Below are 13,759 nucleotides of genomic sequence, written 5' to 3'. Positions count from 1 at the left end.
CTGTGGGGAAATCCATAAGCTAAAAGTTAGCATTAAACTGGTTTATTGACTCTGATTTATTATACAAAAAAAATAGAATTTTGTGCTTCATTGAAAGTTGTTTATTTAATTTAGCTTAAGGCCTACACATGCACCGTTCAACATTTGTTCTATTACGTGTCTTTTATTCAACGTTGTTCTCTTGAGTAGTATTTATAAGACTTCTATCATCTAGAAGGCATCTGAAAAGAATGTCACAAAACTTATAATAAAGAAACATACAACCATCCAATAAGAAATCAACATCATTCTGGAATGGAAAAGAAAAGAAAGAGCGTCTGCAAAGAGGGTAGGCCTAACCTAGATCTTGATGTAGATTCTAGATCTAGACTACGTGTTAAAATCAATCTAGATTCAGAGACAAAAAAATTATTAACTATAAACTAGGTCTGGTAGCATTATCCACCGGCTACGCCGTTAATTTGTTCCCAGGTTTATCATGCTTATCTTGCTTATCTTGCACTGCCATCATGTTAACGCCCAGCCTTATAGCCCGTGAATTCTTTTACATAATACGATGAATTAAAAGGGTCCGCTTTCTAATGCCCCTTCTCACACACAAAGTAAATTCTAGTATCACCTTTCTCTCCCCTCCCTGCACACCCCGCCCCCTTCCCACCCCCAAATACATACAATCTCTGACTATTCGGTTATCTCTCTGTAGAAATATTGAATTGGCTCTATGATAATTCCTTTAGTTAATTAATGTATTGGCATTATGAGTATTGGTTCAAATACAAAATCATCTTGAAGGAAATCGACTGAAGCGTTGTTGTTTTTTTTAGGTTGTAAAAGGTTTTTGTTTGTTTTAGGCACAAAGTAGGTCACAACAGGCTACATTTCCCAAGTGGGAGAACAAGTGATGTACCGGTATGGAGAATCTAACAGCTAGCAATTAGCCTTTATATATTTTAGATGATATAGTGTGTTCTAGTCTTTATAAAAAAAAAGTATTTTTTATTATTGGCCTACCTTTTTTTTTTAAATTACATGACTGTATTCGTAGGCCTATATGGTATAAACATGCACAATACATAGACTACCTTTCTTTCTTAATAAGCATTTGATAAAAATGGCGTACTTTTTAAAAAAAAAAGATTTTATATTTTATTTTAAAAACAAAACGGCTCGCTTTCCGAAGATTAAAAATAGCCGTCGCACCATAAAAAAATTCTTTCCGTTGACTTCCTCATGGAACATAGGGCCCCAGACTGGGATTTTTAATTTTGGAATCTATGGGCGCCTCAGAGCCAACCGAGCTCTAATGGATACCTAACATTAGTTGGGGAAAAGTAAAGGCGGTTGGTCGTTATGCTAGCCACATGACACCCTCGTTTAATGTAAGCTACAGAAACAGATGGCTTTTATATCCTCTGCCCCATAAATCTCAAGGTCTGAAAGGGGAACTTTACTTTTTTAAAAAATTTAACTAGAGTGTTGCATCCATATTTGCTTTAAAAATAATTAGCAGTAACTTTAATCCATTTGTAAACCTAAAATCACATATGGCTAACCAACAGTCCTTATTTAAAAAAAAAAAAGAATTGTTACTGTCGAATATTTAGTTGATCTATAGGCTATGTACTCTTGAACTAGTTAAATACCTGGCTTGTCGCTAGTAACTATTATTAAAGATACCTAACAAACATTAGGCCTATTTAAATGATAACTCATAAGCTTAAGTACAAAGTTATATTTTATTATCAGAAAAGAATCACTCAAACATTCTATCTTCAATATGATACTCCTGGCCCAACGTTCTCTAACGGGACCTAAACGGGGACTGAACTAGTAGTTCTATCTTCCCTGACCCCTGCCTGACCTCCCCTTGACGTCTCCTCTACCCTTTCAGTCTCTATTGTATGGGCAAATAGTTGTCTCCCCGCTGTCCTTCACCTTGTACAAAGAAATGACTTCTGCTACCTGGGATATTTCTAATTGCTAACAATGGCAGTAACAAGAATATTTGATAATAGAAGAAATACAAAATTTCAAAGAACTGGAGAAATATTTATCAACTTATGATCTGAGTTCTAGACCAAAAAAAGTTTAAATTTATTATGTATTATTATTAGGATTATTTATATTATTATTGAACTACAACATTTCTCCAACAAGACAACAACAAAACCATTAAAAAGAATGAACAGTAAATGAACTATTGGTCATTAATTTTTCTGTTTGGTATCTTAAAGAAGGCAAAGAAATTGCACTTGACTGAAGTGGTAGTATAAGTGGAATTAGTCCCCCTTGTAGGTCGTCGTCTGAGTCGTAGTGAAAACAAACATGAGAAATAAACGAGGCTATAGAATAAATAGATAACTATGTTCATAAACTCTCCACTAGCAGAGTGGTTAATGTGTTGGCTTGAGAATCTTGAGAAAGCTTGAACCATGAGTTCAAATTCAGGTCGCTCTCCTTTTTAAAAAAAAATATAAATATTTGTTTACTGTTAGCCTAGAACTATTACACATCTAAGTACATGACTGATCCAAACTAATTGATACAACTATGCTTAATATAACTTTTGTTTTTAAGTTGTTTTTTTTTGTTTTTTTATTTTCTTATTAATTCCTTTTTCTTTCTTTTAAAGATTGCGTTCCCAGTGAATGTCTCCGAATAGATCTGAATGTTAGGGTCGAAGGGAAAAGTTTTCGTTTTAACCAAGTGTTGACCAACGCTCTCCATCACTTTCACAAAGAAATATCAAACAAGATTGAGTATAGATTTGAAATGGTCGAAGAGATCAACTTGTCTGCTCAGATGTTTGATGAGTTCTTGTCCACCGTTCAATGGTACTGTGAAGCTAAAAGCCACTTATGGAAATTAGAGCACCTTCTTGAGCTCTGGGACGCTGCCAGGGTTCTAAATATTCTTCATCTTATAAGAACTTGTGAACGGAAAGTTGGCCGTATCATTTCCGAGGAAAATTTTGAGACAGTCTACGCAAAGGCCAATCTCTACAAGTCCGAAATCGTCCTCTACAAAGCTAGGAGCTTTTTGCAAAGAGTCTGGTTAGAAGAGGATTTCAAAATGAGTCTGACACATGTTTTATCTTACGCCGAGTTTTATCACTTAATAAAATATAGGTCTGACAATAACTATGGGGATATTAGCGAGGATATTATCTTGAGATCTATTTTTGAATGGGTTGAAAATTTCGAAAAACAAGTTGGAAGCACAGAAGAAATCAGCCAAGAGTTGGTCAAACTTTCTCTAGACAAAAGAGAAAATGGCGATAGAGATTCATTTCTGGAAGATAAACTGGAAGAAAGTTCCAAGCTCTCGAGACTGTTAAAAGCTTCGAAATATAATTCTGCCAGTATTGAATGTCTGAAAGAGCTCTCCATACATCAATTGTGTAAGAAAGACCGCGAAGCAGAGCTAATCCTAACTAAAGCCATAAGCTTCAAGCTTGACAGAAATACTCATGGATATTGGCCTCCTGGCGCTTTTGAAAGAAATAAAGTTGGCTACAGACACATTGGTGTATTGGCTGACGAAGATCAAGTCAGTGCCATGTTGCTCGAAGAGGAATATTTTCTTTGGATGGAAGTTCCCAGATGTCCTTTGCATTCGAAAATAACAAATTTAACAGTTTTCGATAACGAACTGTATACTGTAAGCAGCTCAGGCTTAGAAAGTTTGATCTTTGTATATAGAAACAAAGAGTGGAAATTTGTTTTGGACCTTCCCAATAAAGACTTTGTCGTTGTCTCTAAGGGAGAATTTATTTACGCCATAGACGGCACAAGCAGCAGCGTGAAATGTGTGTCGCCGAGAGAGACTCCAGTTCTATACAGCGAGATCAAGTTCCCTGACATGATGAGAAATCCAGAGAGTGCTTTAGACTTTGACAAAAGTATCTTGATTTTCTGTTCCACTGACTCTGATGAAAAGTCGGCAGTGATTTCTTTAGACGTGCCTGAGCATAAATGGACTGACTGTGGACATCTTGAAGGTTCAGCTAAAAATTTGGTTGGTTTTAGAAATGAAACAAATTACTTTATCTTACAAAGAGACGGGACGATAAGCCAAGTGTTTAGGAATCAAGATGGTAGCATTGAATTTACAGTGATCAAACGCCTGTGGTCTATTCAAAGTGCTGTACGGGGCGCCTTCATCTACAACGAAGTACTTTATGTTTTTTCAAATACTCCCATGGAGAGTTTATGTCTTAGTGGAGTTCTGGGCGCGTTCTGTAAGATAGAGTACTGGCACCAACAGAGGGAGGCCTGTGATTATGTGCATTTCTTCATGGATATAGATGAAAGGATGTCAGAGACAATAAATGATTTCGATGATGATTCCGATGATGATTCCAATGAATAAAACATGTTGTGACGCTCAAAATCATTTTCGAACGTTGTTCACCTGTTAGCGCTCTTCTTGACCTGTAATAATAAACACCAAAACCGCATTCCACATTGCTTTATTCTTAGACGCTTCGTTGCTAGACGATTGTATGAAATACAATATGAAACAATATTAAAATAATGGACGGTGTCATTGTACGATTCAGCCATTAAAATAGGTCTTTTTTTTTATAGTTAAAATGTTTATTTTTTTAGATAGCTCATTGGCATGGTGCTAAGTAGGATTTAAACCAAGTAGCAATGTGGCGACAATTAACAGCTAATCACGTCAAACAAGCTACCTTAATTAGTGTTATGGAGTGTGTGTGTGTGTGTGTTTCTGTTGTGATAGTAAGAAAAAGTTAACGATTGCTTTATTTTCTTTGGATGGAAGTTCCCAGATGCAGTGTGTGAATGATGGAAGATAAGCCGCAATGTCGTAAGCTGTCTTGACCACTCAGAATGCTAGAGTGTTTTGTGGTGAGTTAGATTTTGTTTAAATACTACTAGTTTACCGGCGGCGTAGCATACGCGCTATTTTGCAGGGCCGTGTTTCTATGGAAAAACTGTTAAAGAGCAGGGTGTCATGTAGCCAGCACAAAAACCAACCGCCTTTACTTCTCCCACCCCCCACCCCCAACAAAGCCAGGTACCCATTAGAGTTGGGTCTACTCAGAGGCGCTCTATACATCCCGAAATTCAAAATCCCAGTCTTCACCTAGATTTGAACCCAGGACCCCAGGTTCAGAAGCCAAGCGCTTAACCACTCAGTCATCGCGACCCCTGTTTTCTGAAATTTTCGCTAACATCATCTGCCCCATAGATCGCAAGGTCTGAAAGGGAAACTTTACTTATCTAACTTTCACAGTAGATACACAGTTAGTACTTTTCTTCAGTCAATACGACTGAATACTACTGTGAGTTGCTGATATGAAATATGAAAAGCAATATTAATTCATTTATATTTGTATCCTGAGTCTAACGTTTCATTGCTAAATAGAGACGAATAAACAAATGATGCTTTTAGTAAAGCTACACAATGTTCTATAGCCATGTCAGCATACAGTGCATGCAGTGAATTTTCAGTAAGGATTTATGAGACAGTTTTTTATTATTATTTTTTTACGGCCTACACATTTTTATAATAATTTATCCTCGCCTCGATTATCAACCATTTCTGTCTCTCCCTCTTTCGATTTTCTCTCTCTCTCTCTCTCTCTCTCTAACTCTCTCTCTCTCTCTCTCTAACTCTCTCTCTCTCTCTCTCTCTCTCTCTAACTCTCTCTCTCTCTCTCTCTCTCTCTCTCTCTAACTCTCTCTCTCTCTCTTATCTGTCTCTTTCGCCATGTCTCTCTCACTAATTTTTTTTTCTGGGTTTTTTAGTCTCAATATCTCTATCTCTTTCTCGTCTCTCCTTCTCTCTCTTTTTCTCTCTTTTAGATAAGTTTTTTTTCTATAGGAAACACTCGAAGTAGCAAACAAAAATCAGTTCTCTTCTACTATAACAACTAAGACAAACTCTATGGCCTCCTTCAGTGTTGCGAATCGACTGTGGATCATCTCTTGCAAATGAGATGAATGCATTAGCTGTGATTGGAACGATGTCGCCCACACATCAGTTCCCCCCCCCCCCTCTCCTCACAGCTGATGTATCCAAAAGGAACGGCATTGCTTATACAGTTTGGGGTCAGCTGCGTCAAAAACTCTGAATTCAAACCTCTGTTCACTTGCAGCTATACCCAATCATGGGAAAGGCTTCAGGGGTCAAACCCCGAGGAAAAATCAGCAGCTGGCGATCCTAAAGGCAGTTTTCAGCACCCAGTGCTACACTTTGGTAGAACCGAAGACGAAAACCAGCCCAGAAAACAACTGGCCAACCTTCTTGAGCTGAAAACAAGACCCCGCTGACTATCACACTCTCTCTCACATGCAAGGAAGACTAAAACAATCAGTTCACATGACCTACATGTTGTTAACATGACCTACAGGCTGTTCACATGACCTACAAGCTGCTCACATTCATAACCTGGGAAGAAACAAACTAAGGGCTATAACACTGTAATACCAAAGTCACAACAAAGAAACATTACATTCAATCTCTCCCTGGCACGTCGCATTAAGAATAGTTCAGGTAATCACCCAAGACAGCACCGAGTAGCACATTTCAAGGAATACACTGATGGGTTTTCTCCCCCCCCCCCTTTTTTTTCTTGGTTTTTGAAAAGCCTCAGTTGTCTATTACTGCTAGAACATCATGGACTGAAGCTTTGAACATGGAAGTGAAACGAAATAGAGGCTTCAATGAAGGTACATCAAAAATGTAATCATCTAAATAGATTTAAGAATACGGCTACCGTATTCAAATGTAAGATTTTTCATGTAGAATCTAGAACTTGCTTGCCACATTTGTAACATTTTTATAATCAATAACTAGATCTACTATTCCATTTTTTTTTTTGGTCGCATTCCTCTATTGGACACCACTGCTGGTTCTATAACAGCTTTCTTTCTTGCCTTTTTTTTTTTATACTTTTGCTCGAAGTTAAGAATTAAACAAGTTATAGTGGGGTACACATTTACAGAATGATTTAAAGAGATACATTGGCTTTGAGTTTGAGTAATTATCTTTTCTTTGTAAAAAAAAATAATTCACATATTAACAGTAGCACCCTTAGGGGGCAACCGCCCCAGGCCCCGCGCCTAAGGGGGTGGGAGCCGCGATAGGAGATTCTATCGTCACAATTAGGTCAGTTTTTATGCCTGGTTGAGATGCTTGACTAACTCGACCCAACCATGCAACACGATGCAAGAACATCTTCGACGAATTAAGAACACAGAGGCTCACGACTTGTACCTCGGATATAGGATTCAAACGAACTTAAAGACATGATGGCATATTTCCTGTCATATTTGACTGCACGCTTGATGTTAGCCACAGCTTATACCACCTTATCAGTCAAGTAAAACATCTTTTCCTTGTTCTAGATACCAAACCAAATATGTCTTTTACATAGAGTCTTGTGGACGTACCTGATCCAGAAGTTAAGATGGAGAACACTTCGAGTTTATGTAGTCACAAGGCCAATAAGACAGTACTTACGTAAGGTAGTGTGTTTCAGGGGCGGACTGGGTGTCAAAATCGGCCCGGGCCTTTCTATACAATTCGGCACACAAGTTCTATATCATATGATGGACCTCCAATTCTAGGTCTAGCTGTCCTCGAAATCATGCTGACAGTGACCTCTATATCTATATAAGAAATAAAAACCTTATGTCACTTTTGAATCGCTTAGTAAGTAGGCCCTAAAAGGATGAAGCCAACTAGTGGCACTGTCTACGGATGAAAGCTATTGCATTATTTCGGAAAATGTTAAATTAAACTAGTAGGCGCTATTACATTGTAGAGTCGGTGCAAGATTTCTTTTTAAACATTGCGTTCAGAGGGGCCTTTTTAGATGAGAATAGTATAAAACCTTTAACAATTTGCTATGTACCATAGTGGCCCATTTGGGTACCGGCCCAACGGGCATTTGCCCGATTGCCCATATAGCCAGTCCGCCCCTGGTGTGTTTTGTAACAAAAGAAGGCCTTTAGCGTTAGAGGCGGACGACCCCGTTAACATGCCGTGGTACGATATATATATATATATAGTCTTCCCTTACGGCTCAGGGCCCCGAATATAACATTCACCCAGGGCCCCGCACACTGCTAAGGCCGCCTCTGCATACTTATAACTTCATGAAAAGATTTCGCAGATATAAAAAAAGCTAAATGCCATTATATTGGTTCCGTCCCTAAGGCTGTTACTGCCGGAAGTGATAATGGATATAAGCATTCCACTTACCTATAAAATGAATCCTATGGTATGCGTCTCAAATAACCTCTGACAAAACAAGCAAGTAAGCATCGGGTTTGCGGGGCTCATTAGCCTTCTCCGGCCCTCCAAAGAGAAGGAAAACTAGCTAAACCTGTCACTCCGGTGATATATATATATATATATATATATATATATATATATATATATATATATATATATATATATATATATATATATATATACATATATATATATATATATATATATATATATATATACATATATATATATATATGTTTATATTTATATTATTCATTCTTATTTTTTTAAAGCTTGCGAGAGCATCCAAAATGACAAAGAAATTGAAATAGATGGGGAAAAAATTACATTTGATACAACACTGGCTGCCGCTATAAAACACTTTTGCCTTTCAAGTTTTAAACGTGTTGAGTACAGTGACGATGCCCAAACCATCAAAATTTCCAGTGACACACTTACAGAGTTTGTTTTGACCGGCGAAAGGAATGATAAACTTGAATTATACAACACAAAGTTTATTTTAGAACTCTGGGATGCTGCACAAGAGCTTGAGACTCCCTGCCTCCTAAGAAACTGTGAAACGATAGTAGGCCAGATCCTTTCTGAGGAAAATTTTGAGCATATCTACATAAAGGCCAATCTTTACCAATCACCTGTCCTGTGGCATACTAGAAGATTTTTGCGATGCCACTTTGGTTCAGGAAATCGCATCATGAGTCTGACTCGAATTTTTTACCTATGAAGATTTTATTTACTTATTAAGTGAACATACATGAAATGTACCCAGTCAGGACGAAGTCCTGAGGAGAGTTTTTGATTGGGCTGAGAACTATGAAAAACAGGACCGAAATTTTGGAATCAGCAAAGAAGATCGAGCTCAGAAATCTCCGAAAAGAAAAAAGGACGTTGAAGTTTCATTTAAGGAAGGCGATCAGAGTTCTAAGCTCGCTAATCTCCGACTGGAGTACGGCCAGCAATGAATGTATTTAAGAGCTCTCTAAACATGATTTATGTGAAAAAGACACAGAAGCAAAGCTTTTCATTTCTAAAGTCCTAAATTACAAGCTAGACACAACCCCTAAATTGAATGCAGAGTGCCCCCGTGTAGGTGTATTAGCTGACCAAGATGGAATCAACGCTCTGTTCCTCCATAGTGACCTTTGGGTGAGACTTCCCAAATGTCCACTCCATACACAAATAACAAATGTCACTGTGTTTGACAACGAACTCTATGTCATAAGCAGCGCAGATTTGGAAAGTTTAATGTTTGTGTTTAGAAACAAAGAATGGAAATTTGTTATAGACCTACCCGGAAAGACGTTTATTGTTGTTTCTAAAGGCTGCTATATCTACGTCATAGACGGCACAAGCAGCAGCGTCAAATGTGTGTCGCCGAGAGAGACCCCAGTTCTACATAGCGAGATCAAGTTCCCTGACATGATGAGAAATCCAGAGAGCGCTTTAGACTTTGACAAAAGTATCTTGATTTTCTATTCCACTGACTCTGATGAAAGGTCGGCAGTGATTTCTTTAGACGTGCCAGAACATAAATGGACTGATGTTGGAAGTCTAGAAGGTTCATCTAAAAATTTGGTTGGTTTCAGAAATGAAACAAATTACTTTATCCTGCAAAGAGATGGGTCAATCAGTCAAGTGTTGAGGAAGCAAGATGAAAGCATTGAATTTACATTGCTAAAGCGTTTGTGGTCTATTCAAAGCTCTCTACGAGGCGCCTTTATCTACAGTGACGCACTCTACATCTTCAGCAACTCTCCCGTTGAGCGTTCCAGTCTTTGTGGACTTTTGGGCGTATTTTGGAGTATCGTGTACTGGTATCGTGAACAAGTGGCTTCCAAGTTCTTAGAATGTATTTTACCGATTGAGGCTCTACGTTTGGGAGAATCGATACATTCTCCTAAAGGTATATTTGCATAAATGTACTTTCTAATCTTAAATACTTCTGTTTCTGAACTTATTTACGCACCGACTGTGAAGAGAAATCATACGTAAGCTCCCTTTACTGCTTAAGAGTCAGAAAGTTATATTTAGATACAAATGAAAGATTCAAAATAATGGCATTCAATTTTTTTCAGACTGAAGCAGAGTATGCCACTATATATATATATTACTGTTCCTTATATCTAGTGCTTTATTGTAAGAGGCAATGCAAGATGTAGCAGGATTGAAACTACGTACAAAGGTGGCTTTAATCTTAAGTGATTATTACGTTACAATTTAAATATCACGTTTAGTGCATATGCCATTGAATTTAGTATCATCCAGCTTGTGGAAAATAAATATAATTAAACTTTGACTTCATGAGTTTTACATATATGAGTTTATTGGGTGGGCAGGGTAGTTTTTTTTTTGATAACCATTTATTACACAGCTTGTGGGAGTATTGAACAAAGGTTTACATTGACAACGGATAGTACATCTTTGTTCATAAGTCAAAATAGCGGAGGTAAACATTTGGATCTTATTGAGACAAAGCATTTTTTTAATTACACAAAGCTTAATGAAATAACACTCTCTATCTTTCTCTCTGTCTAGTCTCTGTCCCTCGCTCTGTCTCTGTCTGTATGTCTCTGTCTCTCTCTCTGACTCGCAGTCTCTGTCTGTCTCTCTCTCTCTTTTTTTTCTCTCTCTCTGTCTGTCTCTCTCACATAATCTCTCCGTGTCTATCTCTGTCCCCCGCTCTGTCTCTCTCTCTCTCTGTGACTCCCACTCTCTGGCTGTCTCTCTCTCGCTCTGTTTATCATTCTGTCTGTCTGTCTCTCTCACACTCTCTCTCTCTCTCTCTCTCTGTCTATCTTTGTCCCTCTATCTGTATGTCTCTCTCTCTCTCTCTCTTGCTCTGTTTATCTCTCTCACTCTGACTGTCTCTCTCACACTCTCAATCTTTATCTCTGTCCCTCTATCTGTCTCTCTCTCTCTGTATGTCTCTGTCTCTCTCTGACTCCTACTCTCCATCTCTGGTTCTTTTCTATATTTCATTTATTTACAAGTCAATTACAAGTGGCAAAAGGAAGAACTCCACAATACTGTGAAGAAACGAAAGTTGTGCTGGTTTGGTTCAAGTGACAGTAGAGGGGGGCATGAAGGAACTGGCCGCCCAAATAAAAACTGGCTGGATAATGTAAAAGACTGGACCCGCCTAACCCTAACATCTTGATATCCTGCCACAGCTGCTGATCAGGAAAAAATTGGAAGGGTTTGGCTACGTAAACTGTCATAGCACTCCTTGGACCAGGGGTTCTAAACCTGTGGGTCGCGACCCCTTTGGGGGTCGAATCACCATTTGCAAAGGGTCGCCTAAGACCATCGGACATTTTCGTCTAGTTTTCATTGGAAGTTCTTTTTTGTCATACGATTTCTTAAGTGTTGTAACAAGCACATTTGTACCATAAATTAAAGAAAATTTAAAAAAATATATAATTAAAGCACAAATTTGTTTAACACCAAATAAAATTGCGTAAAGCTTTTGCTATATAAATACATTGTGGATGTCACATATATACATTTCAAATTTGATTATGATTGTATAACATTAGCAAAATCACATATAGGGTCTACCTAGGCCTATGAACGAAAACAATTTCACGGTTGGGGATCGCCCCTAAGTGGGAAATCGTATTAGGGGGTCGCCGAGCTGCCTTGAACGTAAAAGGGTGTTATAAGACTGTAAACTGCCAAAACAGATCGTCTTCATGAATCACCGTACATGGGAGAGATGATGGCTCCCCTCTATCTACCTTCACTACGAATAGTAATACTCTATAAACCTGTACATTCCAACTATAATAATTGTTTAAAATTCTTGTTCATCGATGAAAAGACGCCGGCTAAATGATTATAAATATAATATTGACTGCTGACCAGTGTAATGGCCACTCCATGCTGTTGATGACCATAATTTAAAAGTAGCAGAGTAAGGGGCGCAAGAGCTATATTTTGTTGCAAGAGCTACATTTGTTGCTAGAGCAATGTGTTGCTAGAGCTACATATGTTGCAGGAGCTACATTTGTTGCAATTGTACAAGACATGTCATTTCATAACTATTATTTAATTCATTGTTGTAATCTTCTTCTATAGGTATAGAATTACAACAATAATGTAAACTCTGAATAATTTGGCTAATTTCTTTAAAGTTATTTTTTGTAACATATTGTTGTAAACCTGTTAGTGACACAGATGGAGGTAGTGCTGTGTGTGATTTAGACTACGCAAATCGCCCCAGGCCAGCGCTACTCTTTCATTCACCATACATCCACGATACTCTTTCATCCACAATACTCTTCCATTCACGATACTCTTTCATTCATCATATATCTAGGATACTCTTTCATCCACGATACTCTTCCATTCACGATACTCTTTCATTCGCCATACATTCACGATACTCTTTCATCCACGATACTCTTCCATTCACGATACTCTTTCATTCATCATACATCCACGATACTCTTTCATCCACGATACTCTTCCATTCACGATAGTCTTTCATTCGCCATACATTCACGATACTCTTTCATCCACAATACTCTTCCATTCACGATACTCTTTCATTCATCATACATCCACGATACTCTTTCATCCACGATACTCTTCCATTCACGATACTCTTTCATTCGCCATACATCCACGATACTCTTTCATCCACGATACTCTTCCATTCACGATACTCTTTCATTCACCATACATCCACGATACTCTTTCATCCACGATACTCTTCCATTCACGATAGTCTTTCATTCGCCATACATTCACGATACTCTTTCATCCACGATACTCTTCCATTCACGATACTCTTTCATTCATCATATATCTACGATACTCTTTCATTCATCATACATCCACGATACTCTTTCATTCATCTTACATCCATGATACTCTTTCATTCATCATACATCCATGATACTCTTTCATTCATCATACATCCACGATACTCTTTCATTCACCATACGTCCATGATACTCTTGCATTCACGACACTCTTTCATTAACCATACATCCACGATACTCTTTCATTCATCATACATCCACGATACTCTTTCATTCATCATACATCCATGATACTCTTTCATTCATCATACATCCATGATACTCTTTCATTCATCACACATCCACGATACTCTTTCATTCACCATACATCGACGATACTCTTTCATTCACCATACATCCGAGATACTCTTTCATTCATCACACATCCATGATACTCTTTCATCCACGATACTCTTTCATTCATCATACATCCACGATACTCTTTCATTCACCATACATCCATGATACTCTTTCATTCATCACACATCCATGATACTCTTTCATCCACGATACTCTTTCATTCACCATACATCCATGATACTCTTTCATTCATCACACATCCACGATACTCTTTCATTCACCATACATCCATGATACTCTTTCATTCATCACACATCCACGATACTCTTTCATTCACCATACATCCATGATACTCTTTCATTCATCACACATCCACGATACTCTTT

At 37.9% G+C, this 13,759-nt stretch overlaps 2 protein-coding genes across 2 annotated transcripts; both read left to right on the top strand.

Annotated features, from left to right (window-relative positions):
• LOC106068899 (uncharacterized) lies at nucleotides 1-4,588 on the top strand. The gene is made up of 2 exons (XM_013228400.2): nucleotides 1-328; nucleotides 2,633-4,588. Exons 1-2 carry the CDS (start codon nucleotides 295-297, stop codon nucleotides 4,369-4,371), a joined length of 1,773 nt encoding a protein of 590 aa, XP_013083854.2. The 5' UTR covers nucleotides 1-294; the 3' UTR covers nucleotides 4,372-4,588.
• A 2,019-nt stretch (nucleotides 4,589-6,607) lies between these two features.
• On the top strand, nucleotides 6,608-10,564 carry LOC106068898 (uncharacterized). The gene is made up of 2 exons (XM_013228398.2): nucleotides 6,608-6,701; nucleotides 8,544-10,564. The coding sequence occupies exons 1-2, from the start codon at nucleotides 6,668-6,670 to the stop codon at nucleotides 8,990-8,992; spliced, it is 483 nt and encodes a 160-aa protein (XP_013083852.2). The 5' UTR covers nucleotides 6,608-6,667; the 3' UTR covers nucleotides 8,993-10,564.
• Nucleotides 10,565-13,759: the final 3,195 nt, after the last annotated feature.

Source organism: Biomphalaria glabrata, chromosome 12 (genome assembly GCF_947242115.1).
Source record: "Biomphalaria glabrata chromosome 12, xgBioGlab47.1, whole genome shotgun sequence".
NCBI classification, from domain to species: Eukaryota; Metazoa; Mollusca; class Gastropoda; family Planorbidae; genus Biomphalaria; species Biomphalaria glabrata.
The sequence above is the reverse complement of the archived record's forward strand: the minus strand, read 5'-3'. Positions and strand labels throughout refer to the sequence as shown.